The sequence below is a fragment of the Astatotilapia calliptera genome, chromosome 3 (genome assembly GCF_900246225.1).
Source record: "Astatotilapia calliptera chromosome 3, fAstCal1.2, whole genome shotgun sequence".
NCBI classification, from domain to species: domain Eukaryota; kingdom Metazoa; phylum Chordata; class Actinopteri; order Cichliformes; family Cichlidae; genus Astatotilapia; species Astatotilapia calliptera.
Window position 1 is genome coordinate 32,884,137 of NC_039304.1, and position 26,894 is coordinate 32,911,030.

General features: G+C 40.4%; 1 protein-coding gene across 1 annotated transcript; it reads right to left on the reverse strand.

The window, feature by feature from the left end:
- Nucleotides 1-5,366: 5,366 nt before the first annotated feature.
- On the reverse strand, nt 5,367-26,372 carry LOC113019311 (integrin alpha-X-like). The gene is made up of 29 exons (XM_026162919.1): nt 26,291-26,372; nt 23,978-24,081; nt 23,494-23,564; nt 15,219-15,333; nt 14,329-14,456; nt 14,070-14,212; nt 13,546-13,696; nt 12,799-12,949; nt 12,488-12,561; nt 12,201-12,321; nt 11,896-12,035; nt 11,620-11,766; nt 11,318-11,527; nt 11,079-11,212; nt 10,001-10,143; nt 9,740-9,894; nt 9,478-9,603; nt 9,084-9,157; nt 7,844-7,985; nt 7,656-7,754; nt 7,479-7,558; nt 7,310-7,396; nt 7,138-7,207; nt 6,944-7,042; nt 6,761-6,841; nt 6,530-6,640; nt 6,267-6,380; nt 6,077-6,187; nt 5,367-5,895 (listed from the first exon to the last, which is right to left on the reverse strand). The coding sequence occupies exons 3-29, from the start codon at nt 23,542-23,544 to the stop codon at nt 5,803-5,805; spliced, it is 3,150 nt and encodes a 1,049-aa protein (XP_026018704.1). The 5' UTR covers nt 23,545-23,564; nt 23,978-24,081; nt 26,291-26,372; the 3' UTR covers nt 5,367-5,802.
- Nucleotides 26,373-26,894: the final 522 nt, after the last annotated feature.

Below are 26,894 nucleotides of genomic sequence, written 5' to 3' on the forward strand. Positions count from 1 at the left end.
TCTTGTAGCATGGGGTAACGAGAAGCGATTAACACCTCACGACCAGCTCCCGATCATCAACCGTATGGTCGCAAGAAAATCAAGCCTGTTTGAAGTCCTGTTGCCCCTCATGAGGGTATCAATGCAACCTCTCAGACTCCGCACGCACAAACACAGAATGGAAGTGAAACAGATGGAGTAGCACGGCAGTGCAGCGTGTGATCTGGACACAAGTGATGGAGGCACAACTTGTAGAACATTAGCAAGCTCATCCGAGCCTTTTCGATATGGCCTCACAAAATTATCACGGCCGCACCAACCGTGAAAAGAGATGGACATTGCTGCTCAATTGCAGCTGCCTGGTCAATGTTTTTCATTAGCAATTTAGCAAAGTTGATGGTGGTGTGTGTGTCTGTGTGAGTGAAAGACAGAGAAGGAGAGCGAGAGACAGATTTTGTGTTATAAGCTTCATATTATCACTTCATGTTATAGACGCAGTGCGAGCACTCAGGTCGCATCAGAGCATTGGGCTGTATAGTGTGAGACCCTGCATCATGACCAACAAACTTCTAACCCCTGCAATTCAATCGTACAGTTTGAGCAGGAGCTGACCAACGCGACTGAAAAAATCGAACAATGTATGCCCAGCTGACTTTTCATTTTTTTCTGTTTAGGGTCAAATTGGTTTGATGTGTCAAGGTCCACAGTGACATGAAATAATAACTCTCCTCAAATGCATCAAACCTAAAGTAACGAGCCCCTTTTGACGTAAGGAGTAGAAAGCACAGATATTTGTTTAAAAATGTCGGGAGTAAAAGTCAAAAGTTGTCAAAAGTTGTCAAAAGTTCCGGTTAATACTTGTACAGCTGCTGTTATTGTGTATATATTTATTTATATTTCTTCATACATTCTTATATAGTTCTATATTGTGTATTTTGTTGTACAGTTATTTTATTTTCAACTTTAATTTATATATTTTATCTTATTCTTTCCCAGTTAAATTTACCCTTCATTCTAATTTGTGTTGTACAGTTATTTCATTTTTAACCTTAATTTATATTTTATTCCTTCCTAGTTAAATTTGCCCTTTTTAATTTTTCATATTTATTTCCTATCTTATTCATAGCCTTTTCCTTTTTTTTGTTTTCTTTAGGTCACGAGCAGTTGTCCAAGCATTTCACTACATATCGTACTGTGTATGACTGTGTACGTGACAAATAAAATTAGAATTTTGAATTTGAGAAAAATAAATACTCAAGTAGAAATACCTGTAAATTCTACTTAAGTACAGAAATAAATTGTCTGTACTTCATTATTTCCCACCTCTAGTAGTAGATAATATGATGCATGTTTTAAAATGTGATTAATTTAATACTGCCTAAATTTCAAAATTTTCTAAATACTCAAGAATTTGGAAAATTGTAATTTCATTCTTTAGGATGATATTCCAGGCTCTGATGCTTTAAGAATAAAGATATGTAATACAAGACTTGATCTGTGTTTTGTAATACAAGTTGAGAAAGAGCACAGAGGTTGAAGAGGCCACTACCCTCTTCCACATTTAGACGTTTCTTCCTTCTTTTTTCTAGTCTTGTAAGATGCATCAGTCTAACCTCGCTGCTAAGACTTGTGATGGCCAGGTCAAATATTTTTAGCATATTGTTTCTCAATGTAAGATTGCAATTGCTGAACCACACCTTTCTTTGAGTACAGCTAGTTTGATATTGTAGCAAACATGTTTTTTTAATACATGTGCATAAAATGTTTTGATATTAGGTTAGAATGTTACATTTAAGCAAAAAGCAGCACAATCTCATTTTTGACATTTATTTTGTTACTGACACAGATGGTGTGGATATTTAAAGCTGTGCTCATTTTTCCTTAAACCCAGCTGCTATATAATATCTCCACCTGAAAACCCACTCCAGACTTTAGAGGGCATTTGAACAATAATAAGTTTGTTTATCAACTGAAAATATTGGCAAATTCATTTAAGATGCATCATTTTAACCTGGCTGCTAAGACTTTTGAGGGCCAGGTCAAATGTGCAGGTCAAATATTTTTAGCATATTGTTTCTCAATGTAAGATTGCAATTGCTGAACCACACCTTTCTTTGAGTACAGCTAGTTTGATATTCTAGCAAACAATTTCTTTAAAAATACATGTGCATGAAATGTTTTGATATTAGGTTAAAATGTTACATTTAAGCAAAAAGCAGCACAATCTCATTTTTGGCATTTATTTTGTTACTGACACAGATGGTTTAGAATTTAAAGCTGTAAAGTCTTTTACTTCTATTGTCACGGTCCTGGGCCTGTGGCCCAGTGTTTTGATTCTATATTATTGTTTATTGGGTCCTGTTTTGCTTTTCTAGATTTCTTGTCCTTCTGGGTTGTGATTTCTAGCTCTTAGGTTTAGTTCTACCCTCATGTTCCTCCTGTTTCCTCTGTACTGTGTTAGTATTGTCTCTGAATCCTGCCTGCTGTTTTTCCAGCAATAAAGCTGTGCTTTTCAAGTTTATCCCACGTGTCCCCGTGAGTTTGCGTTTGGGTCCAATCCCTGCCTGCCACACAGCCGAAACATGAGGGTAGAACGCGACCATTACACGGACCCAGAAAACCGCTCCCAGCTGCGTGAGCGTCAGGATGCTGCCTTTGCCCAGCTGGAGGAGGAGCTCCGCTGGAGGCCGTGGCGCACTCCTGACTATGGGCGGATTTTCCGAGGAAATCGGCTGGCTTTCGGAGGAACCCGAAGTTGCCAAAAGCCTCCGCCTGTTGCCCCGCTCGCACCCAAGCCTCGGCCGCTTCAGGTGGGAGTGCTCAGTTTTTCTTCTGATGCTCACGCGCCAGCCTCTGCATTGCCGTCCTGCACGTCAGAGGCTCAGCTGTACACCCCGTCAGATTCCTCACCTCAGAGGAAGCGACGCTCACGCCGCCGTCACTTTTCACCTGCTGAGCAACTCCCGGTGGTGAGTCATAATGACTGCCTTTCACACATTCCACCTGAAGCCACAACTGAGAAGAACGATAAACTCACCTCTGATCCATGGGGAACTTCCCTTATGGATGATGACAATGACTGGGAAAATTATTTTCATTCAGCTCCCTGGGAGGGGTGATTTAATAAGGACAAGTCAAACTCTTCAAACCCTTTAAACACTCCTAAAACAAAGACTGTAAAGCGTGGTGGAAAAAGTGCAAAATTCATTTTTGATAAGTTTGTTTTTGCTGACCCAGTACATTTTAACCCTGAGCCTGCCCATTCTAAGACTGTTTTTTCTGGGCCCAATCCTTTGCCTACTTGTGTTCCTGCTCCCAGGGCAGCTCGGGCCCAGCGTACCCCTGCACCCGTATCAGTTCCTCGGGTGTGAGAGTCTGGGGCCCAGTTGGTCCCTGCTCTGGTTTCCAGGCCGACTGAGGCTCTGTCAGTCTCTGCACCCCCTACCAGCGCCTCGGGTGAGAACGGCAGCTGCCCAGCCGTTGCCGGTGCCTGTCCTGGCTTCCAGGGTGAGGGGGGCTGTGAACCAGTCCACCCCTGCACCCATGCCGGTCCCCAGGGTGAGGTCAGCCAGGATACAGCCCGTCTCCGCACCCATACCTACTCCTGGGGTGGGAACGGCTAGTGTCCGGCAGGTGCGTGCACCCGTTCTTGTTTCTGCTGAAGGCTCAGGCAAGCCCGCCCAGCAGTCCTCCCTGTGTTCCAGAGGCTCAGGAGAGTTAAGTCCACAACCATTATCACCACCATCACTACTGCATGCATTTCAGTCTATAGCTCAGTCATTGGCTGTATCCCAATTGAGGGTCTGCAGCCTTAAAGTACGCAGCCTTAACGGTCCACAAGGGCCGCGTACTCAAAGACCGCTAAGGCCGGAAATGCGAGGCTTGTGAAATGGGACAGTCTAGCCTCCGTCGCGCTGCCCAAGTTGCCTAGCAACCATGATACTAACAGCTGGAAACGTTTCATACAGCTTTGTTTGACAGAAATGAAGGAGAAAATCTTTTGTTCATTTGTTTGTTTGTTTCTACATGAGCTTTGATCATTCTCTGTAAGATTAAGCTCAGCTATTGAACGGCATATATTTTAAAGTAAAGGCTTTAAAACCAAGTTAGTACAAACGTCGCTAATGTCACATAACTTTCCCGACATGTGGCCAACAGTAATGTTTTAATGTTCTTCGTTATTGAACATTTGCACATAAGTGACATAATATTCAGTACTTACTTAAAGTTTACTCTTCGGGCGCCCCTCATCTGCCGTTTTTTTTGGCAAAATTATCCACACAAACCGCCGCGCTATGCATTCTGGGATATGTTGGGCCACGAAGTCTACACCGCCACATCCTTAAAATTCAGGGAAATGAAGGACGCATTTGAGGGCCGCATTTCGAGCAGCCTTCGAATTGGGACAGCCTTCGTCGCGTCGCTGTGACGTAATCGGCCTTAAAATGGGGCCTTTAAGGCTGCAGACCCTGAATTGGGATACAGCCATTAGCTCTGTTAGCAGCCCAGTCCATAGTTCAATTTCCTGTGTTACTGTTAGCTCACCCCTTAGCCCACTGTGCAGCTCAGCCATCTCCCCAGTGTTCAGCTTAGTCATTTGTTCCACCACCTGCCTTCTGTTCAGCCAGTGGTCTCTGTCCCTACTGGTCATGCCACGTCAGCTGGGGGGCCCGAGGAGCCCGTCCAGCCTCATGCCACGTCAGCTGGGGGGCCCGAGGAGCCCGTCCAGCCACCACCTGGGGCTGCCACGCCGTGGCCTGCAGCACCTACGCCGTCGCCTGGTTCAGCTTCAGCTTCGCCGTCGCCTGGTCCAGCTTCAGCGTCGCCTGGTCCAGCTTCAGCTTCTGCACCAGCCTCAGCTTCTGTATCAGCCTCGCCTGGTCCTGCAGCTGCCACGCTGCCGACCAAGCCACATTCTGCACCTCGGAATCGCCGGCCACTTTCCGGGCCACCAGCTGGACGTTATCGCCGTCGAGGTCGGCCCCCAGAACTGTTTCCCCGTTGCCGTCTGCACGGTCGGCCCCAGAACTGTTTCCCCGTTGCCGCCCGCACGGTCGGCCCCCTGAGTTATTGGTGAACTGTACGCCAGTGATTTTTTTGTTTTTTTTGTTCCGTTGAATTTATCCCCCGTGTCCCCGTGAGTTTGCGCTTGGGTCCAATCCCTGCCTGCCACACAGCGGAAACATGACATCTATAGCATTGTTTTGTAAAATGATGGTCCTTTTGCCAATACATAAATTATGCAAGAATATGCTGATGTTATCTTCTTATTAAAAGTGAGATAATAAGTCAAATAAGAAGGAAAAAAGGAAGCATAGTTGCGTTTACATGCTGCACAGGATAGACACTGATGATTAGTTAAAAATTCACATCACAAAGCTGACAACACATATTTTATTGTTGATCAGATTAGAGAGTAAAATTCTTCACCAAAGAAAAAGTCACCCTGAAAAGACACTTCCAACCATAATCCATCACAGGACTTTCACAGACTAAATTTAATCTCATCTAATTCATTTGAGAATGCAGACTTTGTGTCTCCTTTGTCCTCGGGTGTCTAAAGTTTAAGGCATTGATTGACAGTTGTATTTTTCTGCTCGGATGATTTAATTTCAGCAGTTTTCTGCTTCTGAAGGTAGTGGAAGGACACAGCTAGGAGCCTCTATATTAGATAATAGTAAATGAGCAAGCAAAGGAGTAATTTCAAACACAGCAAGCTATCTTTTGTTGACTCAATCAAATGTGGTAGTATGGACATTGCTACACACACTGGGCCTTAAATTTTTCATATAGAGTAAATGTACAACTACAAATATGATTTTCTTATTCTGCTGTGAGTGCACTTGCATCATTCCCTGGACCATCTTCTGTACTGTCGTTCATCATCTGTTTGTATTTGCTCTTGAAAAACCCAGCCTAGAAGTGCAAGGAAAAAACATTAAAAGGCAGATATTGTGTATTGCAGTTGCAAACAAAATGAATGAAAATAACTATATGAGTGACTATAAAAACCTTTAACCTTTGTTTAACTGGTCATGATCTCTAAAAATATTAAAGCTATGTAATGAATTGAAAAAGTGTAAGAAGAGTCTTTCACCTTATACAGGCCAGCAGTGAGTAAAGCCAGAATAGCCAACCCTCCCAAGCATCCTCCAATGATCGCTTTAGTGAAATCTGGCTTAGGGTAAACTTCTACCTCTGCTACAATCTGAGAGATGACGAGACACAATGTGGATGACATTTAAGCTCTTGTACATCTCAAACAAGAGAAAGTAATGCTAAGTCACCTTGCGAACAGGAGGATTGTTGTAAGACCCTGTTGAAAAGTAGATGTATTGTTCTTTGTCATACTCCACAGTGGCTGTACTGGTCAAGAGGAATTTAGCAGATTGAAGTCCAATCTATGGAAAAAAAAAATAGACTAGGATGAGGCTGAATTAAAAATATTGTTCAATTTAAGGGAGAAATTGTTATCATATTCAAGTACATAAGACCACCTATAATCCAAATATGTATAAATCATTTATAAAAAAAACTACCCTTTAATTACCTGCTCTATCCATCCTGAACTGAGGTTGGCAGAGATTTCGTATGTCCTACTCTGCAGTCTTCCCATGAAGGTGTTGCACTTGAACACTCTGCACATGGCTACAGAGCAGTCCTGCAGGTGATTTAAAAAAAAATTGAATGAAACAAATCTGTGATTCAGTACAAGGTTATGTTTTGAATCTGCACCATGGTTCAGTTTTAACAGGTAGCAAAAGTGCAGAGGCATACTTACCACCACTTTATTCTTTTGTATCTTTGGAACAGAATCTGTGACATTTGGTGCTTCATCATTTCCTCTCTGACAGTCTGCAATCTGAAATACACTTACATTAATTTCAGGGTGATTGATCCTAATTTTAGCAAATTCACCCATCACACAGCTAATTGTGACCCATTTTTGTATCTTTTCTATTACCTGTAGGCTGCTCAAATTCACCCAAATCTCTTTTTCATCAAGCTTCACTGGAACCTTGATCACCACAGTGAAATTAAGCGCTCTGATATAATTTGTTACCTAAAACATGGGGAGAAAAGACAAAGGCAGTCAAGCATTATAATGGTTAGGTCTAATTCACACAATAATATTTATTATATTTTATTATATTTTACCGTGACTGATTGTCGAACCGGTTTCTGCAAATTATTTATCCCAAAAGTAAAATTGCTGTAGCTGAGGGTGCTAGAAAGATTTAAACATTTAAACATTATATAAATAATGTGTAAGACAAAAGAATGTTGGCTTGCAAATAATTTCCTTTGTTACAAATACAAACACACGTACTTTTCAAATGTCATGGAAATGCTGTATTTCACAGCAATCTCTTTCATTTCGTAGCTTTCACTCGTAGTAGTGTTCTCTTGATTTCCACTGAAAGAGAGAAGTGAAATGGTTGTACTGTATCTGTGGGGTTATTAAACAAGGAGTACCTAAATGACCAAATGAACAGTACCTGGTGGCATTTGCAGTGACAAAGATCTTTCTCGCAAGTCGACTGTTGGTGTCAATCCCATAGGAGACAATGAAGAAAGCCTTAATTGAAATAAAGGAGAGAAATCTTGATTCCCTCACATCTTTTTACTAAACTGTGCAGAAGTGAGAAGAGAAAATTGCATCAAAAAAAACAAACCTCAGTTTTGCTCTTGAAAATTGGCTTGTCAATAGTACAGTCTGTCCTTCCTCGGGATAAACCATCTTCACTGTCCAAGGATTTGCACTCAATTCTTCCCTTTATTAGTAAATAAAATGACTTCTGGATGCACTGGGAGAGCAGCAGATCAGTGATGAACTGATAAAGACTTGATCCTGATGCCTTACCTGCTGAATGGTGAACTTCCTGTAGGAGAGTCCAGCTGGGTACGTGAGAATAACACGACTGTTGTAGGAGTTTTCTCCTCTGTTCTCCACTGTGACTGTGACATTCAAAAGCTCATCAATGCCCACTTTAACCTCTGAGGATCTGACAGAGGATGAGAATAAAGGAAGAGGAAAACAGATTGCACTGTGTTGGTGAGCTTTCCATAAGCTAAATATAGCATGTATTTGTGTTGAATTCTAACATACTATGTTAGAATTCAAAATATGTAGTATGTAACATATATGCTGTGCTTCAATGCTGATGCTGTTTTATTATGTTTTGTGTATTGGTCAAATCTTTGAGCCCTTTTAATGTATGACACTTATGTATGTGTTGTATGTGAAAGGCCATATTTGCTGGTTTTTCGTATCTTTTTGAAATATGAATGACTTTTGTATTTTGTTTTATTAAGAACCTGAGGGCCTGAAGTGGAGGTGTCTGGGTGCCTTTGGTGGGGGCATTTGCGCTGTGTTTTTTTATGCAACCCCGGTTTAACCTGCAGATTAGTGTGAAGGTGTGTAGAGAAGAGATATACGTGAATTGGCAATTTTTTGATACTCTTTTCATCTAGGAGCCCATTTGCCCACTGGTGAGCTGATATGCTGTTGATTAATTTTGTGCAAGTGGATTGATGCCTCTTTTGTTTCGTGTTTCTTTAATAATTGTCAAAAAAACAGCTTCTTGAGTATTTGTCTCTGTGTAAAGAATAATGGACCATGATGCTTTCTTGGTGAATTGTAAAGTTCTCGACAAAATATATAATATAATATATCCATCCATCCATTCGCTTCCGCTTATCCTTTTCAGGGTTGCGGGGGGCGCTGGAGCCTATCCCAGCTGTCATAGGGCGAGAGGCGGGGTACACCCTGGACAGGTCGCCAGTCTGTCACAGGGCCGACAGACAACCATTCGCACTCACATTCACACCTAGTGACAATTTGGATTTCCCCACAAGCTGCATGTCTTTGGACGGTGGGAGGAAGCCGGAGTACCTGGAGGGAACCCACGCAAACACGGGGAGAACATGCAAACTCCACACAGAAAGACCCCGGCCTGATGGTGGAATTGAACTCAGGACCTTCTTGCTGTGCGGCAACAGTGCTAACCACCGTGCTGCCTTATATAATATAATATAATATAATATAATATAATATAATATAATATAATATAATATAATATAATATAATATAATATAATAACCTGGTGAAGTTGAAGTCCACTTTTAGGTCATCAACACATTTGTTGTCAGTGCCGCAGTTGATCTCAAACCCTAACTATGGAACACAGCATGATGTGAAAAGTATGTATATTACACATTATTTACATAATAAATGAAACATCGGTGAATCCAACGAATAATCTGTTTGTTCTGTCATCTAACTTTACTTTTACATTTTTGTTAATCTGAACAAATTGAATATTCTTGATACGCTTTTGGAAAACAGCAAAGTCCTTTTCACACCCAAGAATTCTTCGGTAGAAGAGGTGTTAGTCAATTTTATGGCAACAAAAAGTTAATTCAGAAAAATAAGGTCAAAACTAATGCTGTGTTCTTCAGTTCATGTCCAGCTAGTACATTTTTAAAGGTATTTACAGGATAAATTATTGTTGTTTGAGCCTGCTGAGCAAGGCTTGGTCTGAGATTTGTGTTGGAAGGAAAACCGTCAAATGTGAATTTGAGCTCATTGGAAAGTTGATTGAGAGCATCGTCTGGGCAGGCCTGCAAAAAGACAGCAGTGTTAGATTTAGGTTCCGTGTTGGAAGACTCTTAAAAGCAAAATGGAAAACAAAATCTGCTGTTCACCAAATTGAACCTGATTTTTGGTTATATTAGTTTTTCTCTGATGTTGTTTTACCTCAATAAAGAAGTTTACAGTTGAACAGTTTGGTGTACTTAAGTCAACAATGACCGATCGAGGCTCCTCTCGTTGTTTCCCACTGATGTAAGCTCGGTTGTTTGGAGGTTTGCGAGTAGCATCGAGTGTAAAAGTATAATTAATTCTAGCTTGAGCTGGAATAAATCAGAGTTTAAAATGTTACAAATGTACATACACTAAAAAATGAAAATGGATGGGCAGTGCCATTTTGATTTTGAAAAAGTTAGGAGAATAAAGAACCTCGATCAACTGTAGACACTCTGCTCATGGTAAAGCAGACTGTAGCTGTGTTCTGCAGTGGTTTTGAGCAGCTTACATTCTGAGTAGGGATTTGGTTTGGGCTGAATGACACCTCGACTTCAACCATTACAATAGGTCTTGATCTGGAAAAAAGGAAAAGCACATATGAACAACATTTGGTTTTTCAATTAGTACAGCAGCTTTCTGGGTAATGTAGTCATTTCCATTTCTGCTTGGAAATTATTTTTTAGAACAACAAGGCTACTGTTATAAATTACGCATTTTATTTTGAGACTTCAGTCTCAACCAACCACATTTATTCCACCTTTAGTCACCAGAGCACCTCTCATTATGCAACCCAATATGATGGCAAAATGTGTAATAGACACCAGACCACCATTTTTATTTCACGCTTCTGCAAAACATGAAGTGGACACGCATGCAGTTGCATTTCTGCATGCAAAAGTTGTATTACCAGCACAGGGAGATAACATATGTAAAGACAAATCAATAGTGAACACAAAACATATAAAGAACATTTCAAGGTCCTTAATTGCCAAAAACGTTTAAGCTAGGTGTCTAATATGTATAAACATGTAAATGTGTTAATAATGTCTGCTAAAACGCTTTCCTGTGATAATGTTCACGTCGGATTGAAATAAAATCGCTCCCTCTGCTGTTACGGCAGCTTACTGCAACTTCGCATGCATGTCATGTTTTGCCATTTTCCTGGGTTCCATCATGTCGCAACGAAAAATTTTTTTATCTCATGATCAGAAAGGCTTTTGACATGATAAACTTTAAGTCATATAACGTGACTTCTGGGAGAAAAAAATATATGCCTGTTTTATCCTGCATATGTATTCCATTAAAGATTAAAAATTACTTTTCATGAATCACTTTATCATTGATGATGATTTTTGATTCATTATTATATTACATAAAACCAATGCACAGGTCTTCAAATTGACCTAATCGTTTGACAGTTGGCGCATTCATTTGACATTGACAAAGTTGGTAGACATACCACAGACAATAATAACACATGACTGGAGTATCTATCTGGACTGTGACTTACCTCAGTAAGACGACCGTGCCCTTTGAACCCACCGCTAAGTCAGGTAGTTTATCACCACTCTGATCAAAAGACGACTGACTGATTGTCACTCCAAAGAACTTCAGTCCTGACTGGACCTCAGAGCCAGTAAGTCTCTGTGTACGTGAAATATTTTAATTAATCAAACTTTATTGTATAGATATGGGCCTTAAATGATAACTGTGTTAATATATCCTCGTGAGTTCTTTGATGCTGTGTACCTGTGAGTAAGTAGGACTGATTCGTCCTCCTTCACTGTGGAATATGTAGATGCTGCCTTCACCATTATTCTCCAAAGGTGCTCCAACTGCCAAATCCCTGAATCCATCTGAGTTTAGATCAGGCAGCACAGCAAGAGAAGAGCTGAACCTTCCTTTGACAGCTAAATGTCCTCTTAGTACTAACGGATCATCAAAATTACACTCTACAAACTAAAAGCAGGAGAGTGAATATTATATGGTTATTAAGAAAGTTGAAAAATAAACTGATTCATTTAATTGCAGTACATAAAATTGTGATTTACCAAACCAGTTAGTCTGCAAACATAAACTCTTCCCTCTCTATCAGGCTCCGTGTACATTGGGGCTGATATGAAGATCAGATCAGTGATGTCATCATTATTTATGTCCATGGTACACACCTCTGCCCCGAAATATGCACCAGTCTGATACTGTGTAAGAAACAAATTCGTAATGAAAGGATGTCATGTTAAGGCAAAAAACAACAGCTTTGTATTTAAGAAAGTAATTTACTACCAGTTACAATTCCATTCAGATCTGGTCTTGCTGTAAATTCATACCTGTGATGCCAACGGGCTCGATCTTTTGGTTTTCAAAGCTTGTCTGTTAACAGCGACCACAACTCCTCTGTGTTTGTATCTTGGAGCACCAACAATTGTTAGTGAGCCACTTCGGGTTTTAGCAGTTGCCATGGAGTAACCTAGAGGTTAGGTATTCAAAAAGGGGAAGATTCCTTATTCCTTCTTTTAAAATGTGTTCATTTTGCAAACACATTAGTGTGTTTGGGTGAAAGAATTACAGCAGAGCTGTGTAATACATGATTACATGTGTATGAGTTAGATTGTTAAAGCTGTAATATTCTTACCAAGATAGCTGTCAGGCTCCAAAGACACATCCTCATATGTTTTCAGCTTCTGGCCTCCTGTTGTGAATTGCACGTAGCCTCCCTTCCACTGGTTTGCACCAACAATAGACATCTGAATTCCCTACAGTGCAGACAGGAAATACATTTTATATACAATTTATTTTTCATTTCAAACCTGGAGTATGTTTAACTAGATAACTGTCTGCTTGCTTTTGGGTTATTATAAATGTGTGAATCTCTCTTTCTATGACTAGACTGTCTGGTGAGTTTCAGGTAGTTTTAATTACCTCGGGCACATAAACTGCACTGAATCCCTCTTGAGACATTTCCATTTTCAGTGACTCTCCACTGCTTTGAGATCCTGTAACAGAAAAATAAATGAGAAGGTAAAAGACACACTACAACAAATTTCACTTTAAAAGAAGTTTTTTTGTTTTTATTATTATTCTAAGTTAAGTAGTAGCTCCAAATAATTTTTTTCTCTTGATTACAAAAGCGAGATTGAAATGAGATTGATTGTTAAAAACTAAATGAAAAGTAATACCATGTATGTCATTTTAATTGTAAAAAAGCTATTACAATACATTTATCTTTGTACCTTCAATGGAGAAGATTTTGTCCTGCAGACTCTGTCTTATTAATTCAAGTGCGTTGAAGTTCTGCACTTGAAACACGTATTTGACTGAGGGAGAAGATGCAATGGTGTCCAGTTCTTGTTTTGCTGCACTGTTAGTAAATGCACTCCCCACCTGGTGTTATAAAATATATGTTTGAGTTGTTATACTATGCAGCAGGATTTGCTCAGTACAGATTATGGTCCATAACTTTACGGACTTTCACCCAGTTTATAGACAGTTATTGTGCACTCACTGAATATGACCCACATTCATGATAACAGTTACGTAATTCTGCAAAATATTTTTTCACATAAATTTGATTATGAACAGTTTATGTTCCCATCAAAAATTCTGCCTTTTCATTAATTTAAGAAATTCTATTTTTAGTTTTTGTGGTCAGTGAAATGGGCTTTGATTTCACTACGTTAGTCTTAGCCTTCAGGTGTTTTTTGCATCCCATTGTCACAGATATAAATAAACAAACAACTACCAGTGTAGGCCTTCTTTACAAACATTTATGAAAGAATGGGTTGTTCTAAAGAGCTCACTGAATTTGAGTGTGGTACTGTCAATTTGTGAAATTTCTTGCCTCCTGTGTACTCCATCATCTACTGTTATAGTTGTGTATATAGTGTTATATTTTGTGAGTTTTGTCTGATAGTTGACTGAAACACATCGTGAGTAATAAAAATAATAATAATAATAATAATAATAATGGAAGTACTTACCCCAATAGCAAATCGAATAATGTTTTTACTCTCTGCCAGCTGTGCTGCACCTCCCAGATCAGAACGATCTTGGGATTGTCCATCAGTAATTACTATCAAGACCTTCTTCACATTTGGTCTAGAAGCTGTCTGTGGTGTGAAAACATAGTTCCTGCCAAGTGAAAAAAAAAAATCTATTTTTAACACAAAACAACTTTTCAAAGTGCATCTTATGGTCATGACTAAATTGCATGTGTTAGTATTGTCTCGATATGCATCATTTTCTGTATTATCTTTTAGTATTGCAGATATTTTTGCACTTTGCAAATCCAGCTAATGCAAGTATTTGAATTTAGCCTTGGTTATGCTCATCTCATCAAATCTGTGGGAAATAATTCTTCAAAACCCAAGTCTGTCTTTTTACAGGCTTTCATCAAACACACAGTACTTAGTGTGGTGAGATGCACCAGAAGAAAATAATCTGGACAGTAAGTCTAGGCAATAAGTTCACTGTAGTGCTTTAGTAATATTATTGCATCACTGACACAACATGTCTGATGGCCTTAGCTGTGTAAGTCCATGCCCTCAGCTGACTAATTCCATCTATGTCATTCCATGGTCCAGATGAGGTAAATTTCTTAAAATAAAAATGAATTTGAGGGTCCGTGGAGAACTGGGAAACAGAAAACTGCAAAAAAAAGAAAAGAAAAAGAAATTGTCATGCTTTATGAAAATAAATAGAAATAAAGATAAAACAATTTTATGTGCCATGATTTAAATTACAGAGGGACTGCAGGGCCTTACCTGTGCATCATTTGAGAGAAATGACTGAATTAGCGTTTTCACAAATGTCTTCATTGTTTGAAAGTCTGTAGTAGATATGCTCCCTGAACCATCCAACAGAAAAGCAATGTCTACTTGCGGCGGGCATGCTATCAAAGAGATTAATTTCAAAATGAATTTAATTTCAAAGGGTTAAAGTTAACAGTACCACACAGTACCACATGCTGAAATAAACTTCTCGTTAATGGCCCTTTGAGTTCATTTACATAGTAAATACTAAATGTAATCTGATTTGACAGACAAAACATTAAGAATAAAAGATTAAATTAGTTTGATCTAAAACTAATTTTAGAGGTTCATGTAAAAAGAATCTACCTCTGGCCACAATCAGCACACTAAAAAAGAGACTGTGTCCTAACTAGGATAGGGGTTTGTGTCAGTGTGTGGGATTTTAGCCTAAGGTTAAAACTTACTTACCAATAGAAGTAAATTGACAACTTAAAACAATTTTATTGTTTTTTTGTTTTTTTTTTAAGGTGACAACTTCCTATTGGTTATTTTGTGGTATGGCAGTTTTGGATGCATCTATCCATCCAAGCTTAGATCTTGAGGTTTGGTCTCATCTGTAATCTTAGACCACCAAATCATACAAGTCATACACAAAACCTGGCATCAATCCCTTTTTTTTATTTACTCCACTTCTGTTTTGACTAAACCTTATTTTTTGCTGACATGTATAAACAGAAGTCTCAATATAGTTTGATCTGAGATTTAGAGATTGTACAAGCACCAAAATAAGTCATTAGAACTCTACGTTCAAGTATAAAATCCAAAAGCTCTTTTTTTAATTAGTGAGGCCCCAGGACTCTAAGCATTATGGGTATATCATCACAAATTTTATTTACTGTTACCTTGAAGAGAAGAAGGTATGGGTAGTCCAAATATATTAGAACGGTCCATCTGGAAGCACACACCGTTGTACATGGTGATACTTTTGCAGTCCTTTGGGATGGTTGGACCACACACCTGAGAGGAGACAGTGTCAATTTTCCATTAATACAGTAGGCTGATTACTTCCCTGTCCTTCATACAATGATTACTTTGATATAACATCAAACATACCTGAAATTAATCTGAAATTTTCTTTTTTTTACAACTTTAACATATTTAAAGAAGCCACACTAAATTCTACCATGAAACATTTCCAAGCTAGAAGTCCTTAAAGTATTGGGGTTGGTTCAAAATTTAAGCAATTTATAATTCTTACATGTTTTTAAATAACCTTTTTCAACATTTTTCAGTCTTCCAAACTCCTTGTTTATGTATGTGATATATCTGCATTAACATTTCAGGACTGAAAAAATACATTTAGTTTTTCACAGAGCTTGAATATGTTAAACAAGTGAACTAAAATAAGCAGACCCAGTCCTATACACCTGTCCTATGTCTTAAGTGTTTCTAAGTGTTTTTCAGTAAACAAGGTAAAATTTTGAATGGCTTCATTAAATATGCTAAACGTATTGTACCCAAAACATCAGCTGATTTTATGAGGTGTTGGTGGAAGGCACACTAAGGCTATGTTCACACTGCAGGCGAAAGCGCATTGACCCTATGCGACCCATATCCGATCATGGTATGACAGTGTGAACGGCACAAATCCAATATTTTCAAATCCGATCTGGGTCACTTTCATATGTGGTACTGAATCTGATAAATATCCAATGTTTTAGAAAGCAACTCTTGTTTGAACGGTCAAGTCGCATTAAATCCATCTTTTACGTCACTGACACAAGACAGACGCCAATTATCAGCTCCGGAGAAGACATCGCAAACACTTCCTGGCCATCCAGCAGTGAAACCTGTGTCAGTGTTGGGAAGACAACGTTGGAGAAACGTGAACATGTTATTTATAACTGTATAATCTGCAGATTCTGACAGAAATCTGCAACTATCCTTTGAAGCAAACAGCAATAAGGATAATTATTAGGTTATTTACATATTTACATTTACATTATGTAAATAACAAAATAACTTAAAGCAAAAATTGGGAAACGTAAAGTCCAAAGTCTTTATATTAACCCTCTCGAGGCAGGCGTTGCCGATTTACAACAGTTAAAAACTAACAACCTGATTACCCCACATACATATTTTATGAGTTTTTTTACTCAGAAGTACCACTGCAGGACTTGGTTGTGCATTAGCAACAAAAAACTTAATTTGAGCCTGAGAGGGTTAAGGGCCATCAGTCAAACAATATCGTTTGCTCTGGGTCTAAACAGAGCACATTGCGTGTGACGTTTTCTTTTGCGCATGTGCGCCGCTTTGAGGGTTCACACTAGAGCGCGTTTGCTGTTGCATTTTATTTGTAGTGTGAACAAGCAGACAAAAAAATCGGAATTGAGCATTAAGACCTGCAGTGTGAACGTAGCCTAAGTTGTCATGGAATGGCCTTCATGCATTTTCTAATTATAACTGTCATGGTCCAGAGTCTGTGGACTCCATGTTTATGTTTAAGTTTATTATTATTATTCTGTGGTTTTGTTTATTTTGGGTTGTTTTTTATGATTATCCCTAGTGTTTTGTGTCCTTTGTGCTCTCCTGTTCCATGTTTCACGTTCCTATGTTCTGTCTCCCCAGTCTGTGTTAAGTTTGCATGTGTAGAGTTCAGTCAGTGTGTTTCCTGTTTTATTTTGAAGGTCTGTGTCTCTTGTCAGTGTTTCTAGTTTCGCTTCCCCTTGTCTCGTTATGTCCAATTAATCCCAGCCGTGTCTCCCATTCCCTGATTGCCCTGTGTGTATTTAAACCCTGTGTTTTCTTGTGTGCGCGTTGCTGGCTCATCTGTGTATTTCCCTGAGTCTCCCTACACCTCTGTTTCTGGTTTGTTTCAGTTAGTTTTCCCAGTTTAGGTTTTGCTTAGCTTCCATGCTCACCTTCGCCGTATCTATTTGTATCACTGTCATGGAACGGACATATTATAGTTGTTTAAGAAGTGTTACTACCACCTAGTGGTAACTAAGCAGAATGTCTTTTTTGTAGAGGAAGTGATATACAGGAAGTTGTGTGCTCTTTAGCTGCTGCAGTGACAGCATTTGTAATCTGATGGCAATCTCTGCAATCCTGGTGTTAAAGTCCACAATATCAGCTTCATCCGTAAGTTCCTATACATTTAATGTGTATTAGTAAGTTTTGACGCTGTTTTGAGTTAAATCATATGGAGGCAGGTAGATGCTTGTATTTTGTCAGCAGATGCTTTATCTGTGGTCGTGTGTTCTTCGCTAGAACAATGTTATTCTCCCAGTGTAATGGAACATGTCTTCATTGTGTATTTTGTATTCCTTTTCTTTGTACAGTTTTACAAAAAAAAAAGAGAGAGAGAGAGAATTTATTTTCATCATTAAATCCTGCCAAACACAACAAGCGGCCTGTTTCTTGGAGGATGAAGTGCTGGGAATAAAGATTGTTAAGCTAGCTGTATAGCTGAAATTACGTTGCCTGCAACAAACTTTAGTGAGGACAGCATAGTAAAAGGATGACCACTCAACGTGGAAGTTAAGAAGAGTGAAGGATTGTCAGTCTGCATCACACTGCAATGGAAGCCACAAGCGCCTCAGCACAAGCTTTAAAGGAAGATAGAGCTGAAGGCTCACGAGATGAAGTTGAATTGGGGTCTATTTATTCACGCCACAGCTCAAAGAGGTCACGCTCTTCACGCTCATCAACAAGCTCCAGAGTAAGCTATGAAGCAGCCAGGGCGCGAGCCAAAGCAGAAGCGGCGAAAACCAGACTAGCGTTCACGGAAAAGGAAGGCGAACTGAGAGTCGAAAAGGCCAGACTAGAAGCAAAGATAGATTATATTAGTCTACAGAAAGAAGCTGAGGCTGCCCAAGCTGAAGCTGAGGTGTTGGAGGCAGCTGCAGGAGACGTGAATGAATCCAACAACAAAGAATTTGACTTTCTGCCCTTGCCAGAGAGTGCATTGAAAAGGACTGATCACTATGTTACACAGCACACAAAAGATCAATTCCCACAAGAACCCAAAGTAGAGAATGATTCGACTTTACCGCCAACATCCACTCCATTTCCAAGCTACAATCAGAATGCACAGCCCCAGCTCATCGACAATGGAGCCAGCTTCCCTCCAAATAATGCTCAGCCACTCCATATGAACTTCCCACAGCAAGAAGATGAGCGCTATCAGCACAGGGTACTGCCCGACAATCGACCACATCTAAACAGCTCCCACAATAATGACTCATCTACAGATCTTGCCAAGTTCCTTGCTAAATCCCAGCTGGTTTCCTCAGGCCTAACAAAGTTTGATGACTTACCCGAACACTATGAAGCCTGGAGAGAAACGTTCATCAACACAATCGAAAGTCTGAGTCTATCAGCAAGTGAAGAAATGGATCTGCTTATCAAATGGCTGGGTAAAGAATCTGGTGGGCATGCAATCAGAATACGGTCTGTGAATATCAGACAGCCTAATGTGGGACTTAGAATGATCTGGGAAAGACTAAATAAAAAATATGGTGCTCCAGAGGTGATAGAAAGAGCTCTCTTTTGTAAACTTGAGAGTTTTCCCAAGATCCACAACAGAGAGAGTCAAAAACTACAAGAACTGGCTGACTTGCTTACTGAACTCGATGTTGCTAAACGAGAGGGTTACCTGCCAGGTCTAGCCTATCTTGATACATCAAGAGGTGTGCAGCCAATTGTGGAAAAGCTCCCTTTTTATCTCCAAGACAAGTGGCTGTCACACGGGTGCAAATACAAAAGAGATCATCATGCTGCCTTTCCTCCTTTCTCCTACTTCAAAGAATTCATCTGCAGAGAGGCTGAAGAGAGAAATGATCCCAGTTTTAACTATCCAGATCTTTTCACTAATTCTTACAGAAAAGAGAAGTCAAATCAAGCGAGACCTGTCTCCGTGCACAAGACGAACATATGCATGGCTTCAGAGCCCAAATTAGGAAATCCAGAGAAGCTATGCCCCATGCACCACAAGCCTCATTCTCTTCAAAAATGCAGAGGTTTTCGAAAACTGCTCTTGGAAGAGAGGAAAAGGTTCTTAAAAGAAAACAATATATGTTTTCGCTGCTGCGCCTCTACGACTCATCAAGCCAAATCTTGTGAGGCCACCGTAAAATGCGAGGAATGTGACAGTGATAAACACATTTCCGCTCTGCACCCCGGACCAGCTTCGCGCTCAGATGCAGTTCCTACTTCCTCGACAGAGAATGGCGGGGAGAGGTCGGACACAGAGGCACAGAGTGTCACATCCAGATGTACCCAGGTATGTGGGGATGGGTTTCAAGAGAAATCCTGCTCAAAGATCTGTCTGGTGAATGTGTATCCAAATGGCCACCAAGAGCAATGGCAGAAGATGTATGTCATTTTAGATGACCAAAGTAATGTTTCACTGGCCAGATCTGAGTTTTTTGACATGTTTGGTCTCAAGGGAGCAACCATGCCATACACACTGAAAACCTGTGCAGGTGTCATAGAAGCATCTGGGAGAAGAGCCCACAGTTTTATGATAGAATCGTTGGACGGGAAAGTTACCATGCCTTTGCCTGCACTTATAGAGTGCAATGATATCCCAAATAACAGGTCAGAGATACCCACACCCGAAGCTGCATGTCACCACCATCATCTTAAAAGAGTGGCAGATAAGATTCCACCACTTGACCCAGAAGCAGACATTCTTCTTCTATTGGGAAGAGACATTATAAGAGCGCATAAGGTTCGAGACCAGTATAATGGTCCACTAAACGCCCCATATGCACAACGCTTAGACCTAGGGTGGGTCATAGTTGGAGAGGTGTGCATAGGAGGTGCACACAACACGACTACAGTGAGTGCTATGAAAACCTGCATCCTGGAAAATGGCAGACCAAGTCACTTTGCCACGTGTGAGAATAAGATAAAGGTGAAAGAAAATCCTAATGGCAAAGATGAGAAAAAGAGAACCCCACCCAATAGAGACATTCAAAATGCATTGACAGTGACTAATCTTGGGGAAACAGTCTTCAATGCCACAGAAGATGACAACCAGCTAGCACACTCCATTGAGGATTCAGTCTTCCTACAGATCATGGAAGAGGAATTCTTCCAGGATGAGACAAAAAGCTGGGTTGCCCCTCTTCCTTTTCGGCACCCACGTAAACGTCTGCCAAATAACAGATGTTACGCTCATCACCGTCTGATGTCACTGCGGAAGACTTTAGATAAGAAGCCCGAAATGAAAATGCATTTCACAGACTTCATGCAAAATATGTTAGACAAGGGACATGCTGAACTTGCACCACCACTCCAGGAGGGGGCAGAATGCTGGTATTTGCCCACGTTTGGTGTTTACCATCCCAAAAAACCAAGCAAGATTAGAGTGGTATTTGATTCCAGTGCTCAGTATGATGGAATCTCGCTAAACGAGGTGCTGCTGTCTGGACCAGATCTTAACAACACTCTCATCGGTGTCCTCCTCAGATTCAGGAAAGAGCCTGTAGCCATAACTGCAGATATTCAGCAGATGTTTTACTGTTTCGTTGTTCGTGAGGACTGCAGGGATTTCCTTAGGTTCCTGTGGTATCAGGATAACGATCTGAGTAAGGATGTGGTGGATTATCGCATGCGTGTTCATGTTTTCGGAAACAGTCCATCACCTGCAGTGGCAATCTTTGGCCTCAGGAAAGCAGCAGAGCACCAAGAAGTTGAATATGGCAGTGATGCGAGGCACTTCGTAGAAAGAGACTTTTATGTAGATGACGGCCTCCGGTCTTTTGCTACAACAGCAGAGGCCATTGATGTTCTGCGTCGAACACAGCAGATGTTGGCAGCATCTAACATCACTCTGCACAAAATAGCTTCAAATCGAGCAGAAGTATTGAAAGCATTTCCTGCAGATCAAAGAGCAGACAATGTAAAAGACCTTAACCTCTTTGTGGATGACTTACCAGTCCAACGCAGTCTTGGAGTCAGCTGGAACATAATGACTGACACTTTTGGATTCAGTATTCCTGAGAATGAAAAGCCATTTACACGCCGTGGTGTCCTGTCAACAGTAAACAGTCTGTTTGATCCTTTGGGGTTCATAGCTCCTGTTGCAGTGACAGGGAGACTGATTCTAAGAGAGCTAACAACCGAGAATGCAGACTGGGACGTAGAACTCCCTGAGGCTAAAAAAGAAAGTTGGAGAAGATGGAATGAATCATTGTCAGCACTAAAAAACCTGGATGTTCCACGAACATATGCCTCTTTCTCTGTTTCAAAAGCACAGCACGCTGAATTATTGGTCTTCTGTGATGCCTCTGTCAAAGCAATATCTGCAGTTGCTTATCTTAAGACAACGAATGAACAAGGTCTCCAAGAGGTGGGCTTTGTTTTCGGGAAATCCAAGCTCGCTCCCAACCCAGGCCTCACAATCCCAAGACTGGAGTTGTGTGCTGCTGTCATGGCCGTTGAGATAGCCGATCTAGTAATGAGGGAGCTTGATCTAGATCTCAAGACAGTGAAATTCTACACTGACAGCAGAGTTGTATTGGGATACATACACAACGAGACTAGGAGGTTCTATGTGTATGTGAACAATAGAGTGCAGCGCATCCGGCAGTCAACACGACCTGATCAGTGGAACTACATTCCTTCAGAACTAAATCCGGCTGATCATGGGTCACGTTCTGTTCCAGCCGCCGAGCTTGCCGACACCACGTGGCTAACAGGACCAGCATTCCTAATGAAACAAACAAAGGTAGCTGCCAGTGGCGATAAAGGATCAACATTTGACCTTGTGAACCCAGATGCTGATGCTGAGGTACGTCCTGAGGTAATCTCGCTCGCCACACAAGTTAGTAGAGACAAACTTGGCTCAAAACGCTTCCAGCGTTTTTCTACCTGGACCACACTCAGTAAGACTGTGGCACGTCTGTGTCATATTGCTCAGTGAGGTCTTAACCACTTTTATGGCTGAAGTGAGTGCCATTGTCAATGCAAGGCCGTTAATACCAGTTTCTACTGATCCTGAGGCGCCTTTCATTCTAACACCTTCCATATTGCTGACCCAGAAGGGGGGTGTTCCCTCTCCTACTGTAAGTGAGTTTTCAAGAGGGGATCTGCTCAAAAATCAGTGGAAAAGAGTTCAGGCCTTGGCAGATACCTTCTGGGCTAGGTGGCGCCGTGAATATTTGAGCACATTACAGAGTCGGCACAAATGGCAATCTCAGAAACCTAATCTCAAAGAAGGAGATATTGTTCTGCTCAAGGACGATCAAGCCAAGAGGAATCAGTGGCCTATGGGAATTATTGTCAAGGTTGTTCCCAGCAGAGATGGACTTGTTAGGAAAGTTGAAGTTAAGGTGATACGGAACCAGACAGCGAAGGTCTTCTCTAGACCAGTTTCTCAAGTAATCTTGTTGTTTTCACCACAGGACAATGACTCATCAGCAAGCTAGAGGATTGAGACTGTGGCATAAAGTGGCATATCTTTAATATGCCAGGCGGGGAGTGTCATGGAACGGACATATTATAGTTGTTTAAGAAGTGTTACTACCACCTAGTGGTAACTAAGCAGAATGTCTTTTTTGTAGAGGAAGTGATATACAGGAAGTTGTGTGCTCTTTAGCTGCTGCAGTGACAGCATTTGTAATCTGATGGCAATCTCTGCAATCCTGGTGTTAAAGTCCACAATATCAGCTTCATCCGTAAGTTCCTATACATTTAATGTGTATTAGTAAGTTTTGACGCTGTTTTGAGTTAAATCATATGGAGGCAGGTAGATGCTTGTATTTTGTCAGCAGATGCTTTATCTGTGGTCGTGTGTTTTTCGCTAGAACAATGTTATTCTCCCAGTGTAATGGAACATGTCTTCATTGTGTATTTTGTATTCCTTTTCTTTGTACAGTTTTACAAAAAAAAAAGAGAGAGAGAGAGAATTTATTTTCATCATTAAATCCTGCCAAACACAACAAGCGGCCTGTTTCTTGGAGGATGAAGTGCTGGGAATAAAGATTGTTAAGCTAGCTGTATAGCTGAAATTACGTTGCCTGCAACAAACTTTAGTGAGGACAGCATAATCACCCTGTATCACTCTTGGGTCCTAATTTTCCACCTCCACATGTCTGCCACAGTGGACGTGACAATAACAAGAGATTTTGACAATGTACTGGTAATGTCTGCAGTTCACCAACTCACCACAGTGTTTTGTGTTGTGGGATCACTTTTCATTGTCAGACCAAGCGACATGTTGACTGCAAAATCTGGTGCTGTATTAAAAACAAGCAATATTTTTTTAAATACTCATAAAAGGCAATTGAAAGAAAGAAAATAAGACTTAAATCAATGACTCCAAAGCAGCATGACTGAAATACTTCCCATTGGAACTTCTCTCAACTGCAAACCAGGATGTAAACCAGGCCGCTTTAATATCATATAATTTAGTTTCACTTAAAGAATTATCTTAACATTCACATTACTAATGCCATTGACTTTTTTCTTTGCTTATTTTAGCAAGATATTTCTAGTTTTAAAGGCTCAGTGTTACAAACTAAGATATTTACTTTGAAAAATCGAATTATAATTTGATTTACACATGTTTCTGTGCAGCTCACGATAAAACACATGCCGTTAGAGTTCCATCACATCTTGTCAATACATTCAATAATGAATGATTACTTACCTTCAAACGGGATATTTTGGCAGTTTCGGGGAGAGGCGGTGCAGCTATAAATTTTCCCCCTTCGATTTTGTGAATATTGTTCTACTGGGGCACTGACGAGCACACTAAAGAAATAAATCCAGTCAATGAAGTAAGTCCAGACAGAGAATTGTAGGTAAATAACAATAATCTCTATGAACAGTTCCAGTCTGGTTTTTGTCCTTGCAATAGCAGAGAAACAGCCATTATAAAAATAATCAACGATCTGCTTATGGCAGCTGACTCCTGTTTACTCTTCATTCCTGGCTCAAAAATCCATCAATAAGCTTCAACGTGTCCAGAACTCTGCTGCCCGTATTAACACTAGGATTCCCTCTATTCACCACATCACCCCTGTCCTGAAGCAGCTTCATTGGCTTCTGGTCAAACATCGCATCAATTTTAAAATACTTCTGTATACATTCAAGACTATTCATCTTCTCTCCCCTCCAAATCTCTCTGATTTGGTTCAGATCACCATTCCATCTCGGTGCCTCAGATCCTCTTCTCTCTCTCTCTCTGTTCCTTCCCAGTGTCTGCCTTACCACTACATATTTCAAATACAATGAGGGTTTCTACAGACAAAAACATGGCTGTGCCATGGGCTCCCCGGTGTCACCCACTGTAGCCAACCTTTACATGGAGGAATTGGAAAGAAAGGCTCTTGGATCTTTTAAAAAGGAGATTACCCAGCCACTGGTACAGATATGTAGACGACACCTGGGTCAAAATCAAAACACAAGTAGTGGAATCCTTCACTGCTCATATCAACGCTGTGGATAAATAGATCAAGTTCACCAGGGAAGACACAAAGGACAACTGTTTGCATTTCCTGGACTGTGCCGTGCACATTGAAGAGAATGGAAACCTCAACATCGAAGTTTACCAGAAGCCCACACACACGGACCAGTACCTCCTCTTTGACTCCCACCACCCTCTAGAACACAACCTTGGAGTATTTAGGACCCTACACCACCGGGCAGAACATGTTCCCTCTAAGCCTGAAGGGAAAAAGAAGGAACGCACACATGTAAAGGAAGCTCTTAAAACATGCGGTTATCCTGTTTGGGCTTTCATCAAGTCAGCAAAGATGCACAGAAAAGAAGATCAGACACCAGCGAGGGAGAATAAGAAAGACAGACGCAACAACATTGTCATTCCCTATATACCCGGTGTATCAGAAAAACTCAGGAGAGTTTTCTCCAAGCACGACATCGCAATTTACTTCAGACCCAGCAACACACAGAAACTGGTTCATCCCCAAGACAAAACTCCTAAACACAAACTCAACAATGTAGTGTATTCTGTACAGTGTAATGAGGAATGCTCAGACCTCTACATTGGAGAGAACACACAGCCACTTCATAAACGCATGGCACAACATAGGAGAGCCACCTCCACGGGACAAAACTCAGCAGCCCATCTGCATTTAAAGGACAAAGGTCACTCTTTTGAGGATGCCATTTTACACATTTTGGACAGAGAACGCCCACTCACATCCTGGGCCATCTGACCTCAGGAAATCACATGATAGGGTGGGGCTAGGTTTCACAATGAGCTCACCTGAAATCTTGGCTGATTGTGACCTACACCCATTTTCACACCTTGGTTCATGTGATTAGGTAGAGGATCATTAGGTGGTCCATTGTCCCTCTCGGGGGATACTCCCACGGGGCTTAAAATTCAGGACTCTCCACCATTTGACCCAAGACCGGCAGAAGCTTCTCGGATGAGAGGTGAAACGTCTTCAAGCAACTTAAAGAAGTCTAGACGCTTTTCTTTCCAAGCTCCTTAGACTACGATGACCTGGATGACTGAGAACCTTCACTGACATATTCCCACTCTCTTGTCACTATGGAGGGCAGGCCCTTCAGTTGCTATGCTCCTTAACTTTGGAATTCCCTACTTCCTGATATGAGAAATATCATCTCATTTTCTCTTTTTAAGTCTAGACTCAAAACTCACCTGTTCAAAATAGCTTATTCCACATAACCTTTCCACCCTGCTAACTTTTAATCTGTTCGTTCTATTATGTTTCTCATTATTGTGTATATTCCCTGCTTTTACTACTTTGCTCTTCACAGTGTCCTTGAGTGTTCTGAAAGGCACTTTTGAAATAAAATGTATTATTATTATTATTAAATACACTGTATGTTTTCTGTTAAGAAGTATTGTTTAATTATTACTGTAAGGCATAACAGAGAGGCCAGTTCAAAAAATGCGAAATCTGTAAAATAATCTTAACCACGCAGGTGCAGACCCACATCCAACATAAAAATGCATGTCCTGACTTACTCTGATTGTCTTTGAATCACCTGGTAGCCAAAACCAGCAGCAGAGTTACTCAGGGTCTTCCAAGCCACGGGATCAATATTGAAACAAAGTGCAGCATTTAACACTGAGAAATGTTTTTTTTTTTAAAAAAGCAGAAGAAAAAAAGAAAAAGAAAGAATGACATCAATAATCTTACTTAAGGTCATCTAATAATGTAATTATAGCCTTTCTCAATGTAATCACATTTAGGAAATTATACGCAGTCTGTTTTATTTTCATACTATGTCTAGACTACCACTATAGCAGAGATGTCAAAGTCACTTCACACTAGGACCACATACAGCTCATAGTACAACTACACACTCCCTGAGATAGCTAAATATAAGAATAAAGAGTGCAATTTAAAGAGTATGTCTCAGTTTGTATATATGATAAAGAAATTTTGCTGGAGTTAATGAAGAACATCTTGTCAGCATGACCCTTTGGGCTTAAATTTTAGATAATCAATGTGTAAAACAACAAAGTTATATTAGATCATTGCAGACTGTCCTGTAATTATACAAGAGAACCTTTTATTAATTCACATAAATAATCCTTTCTTTGTTTTCTTTCACTGGACCCATTG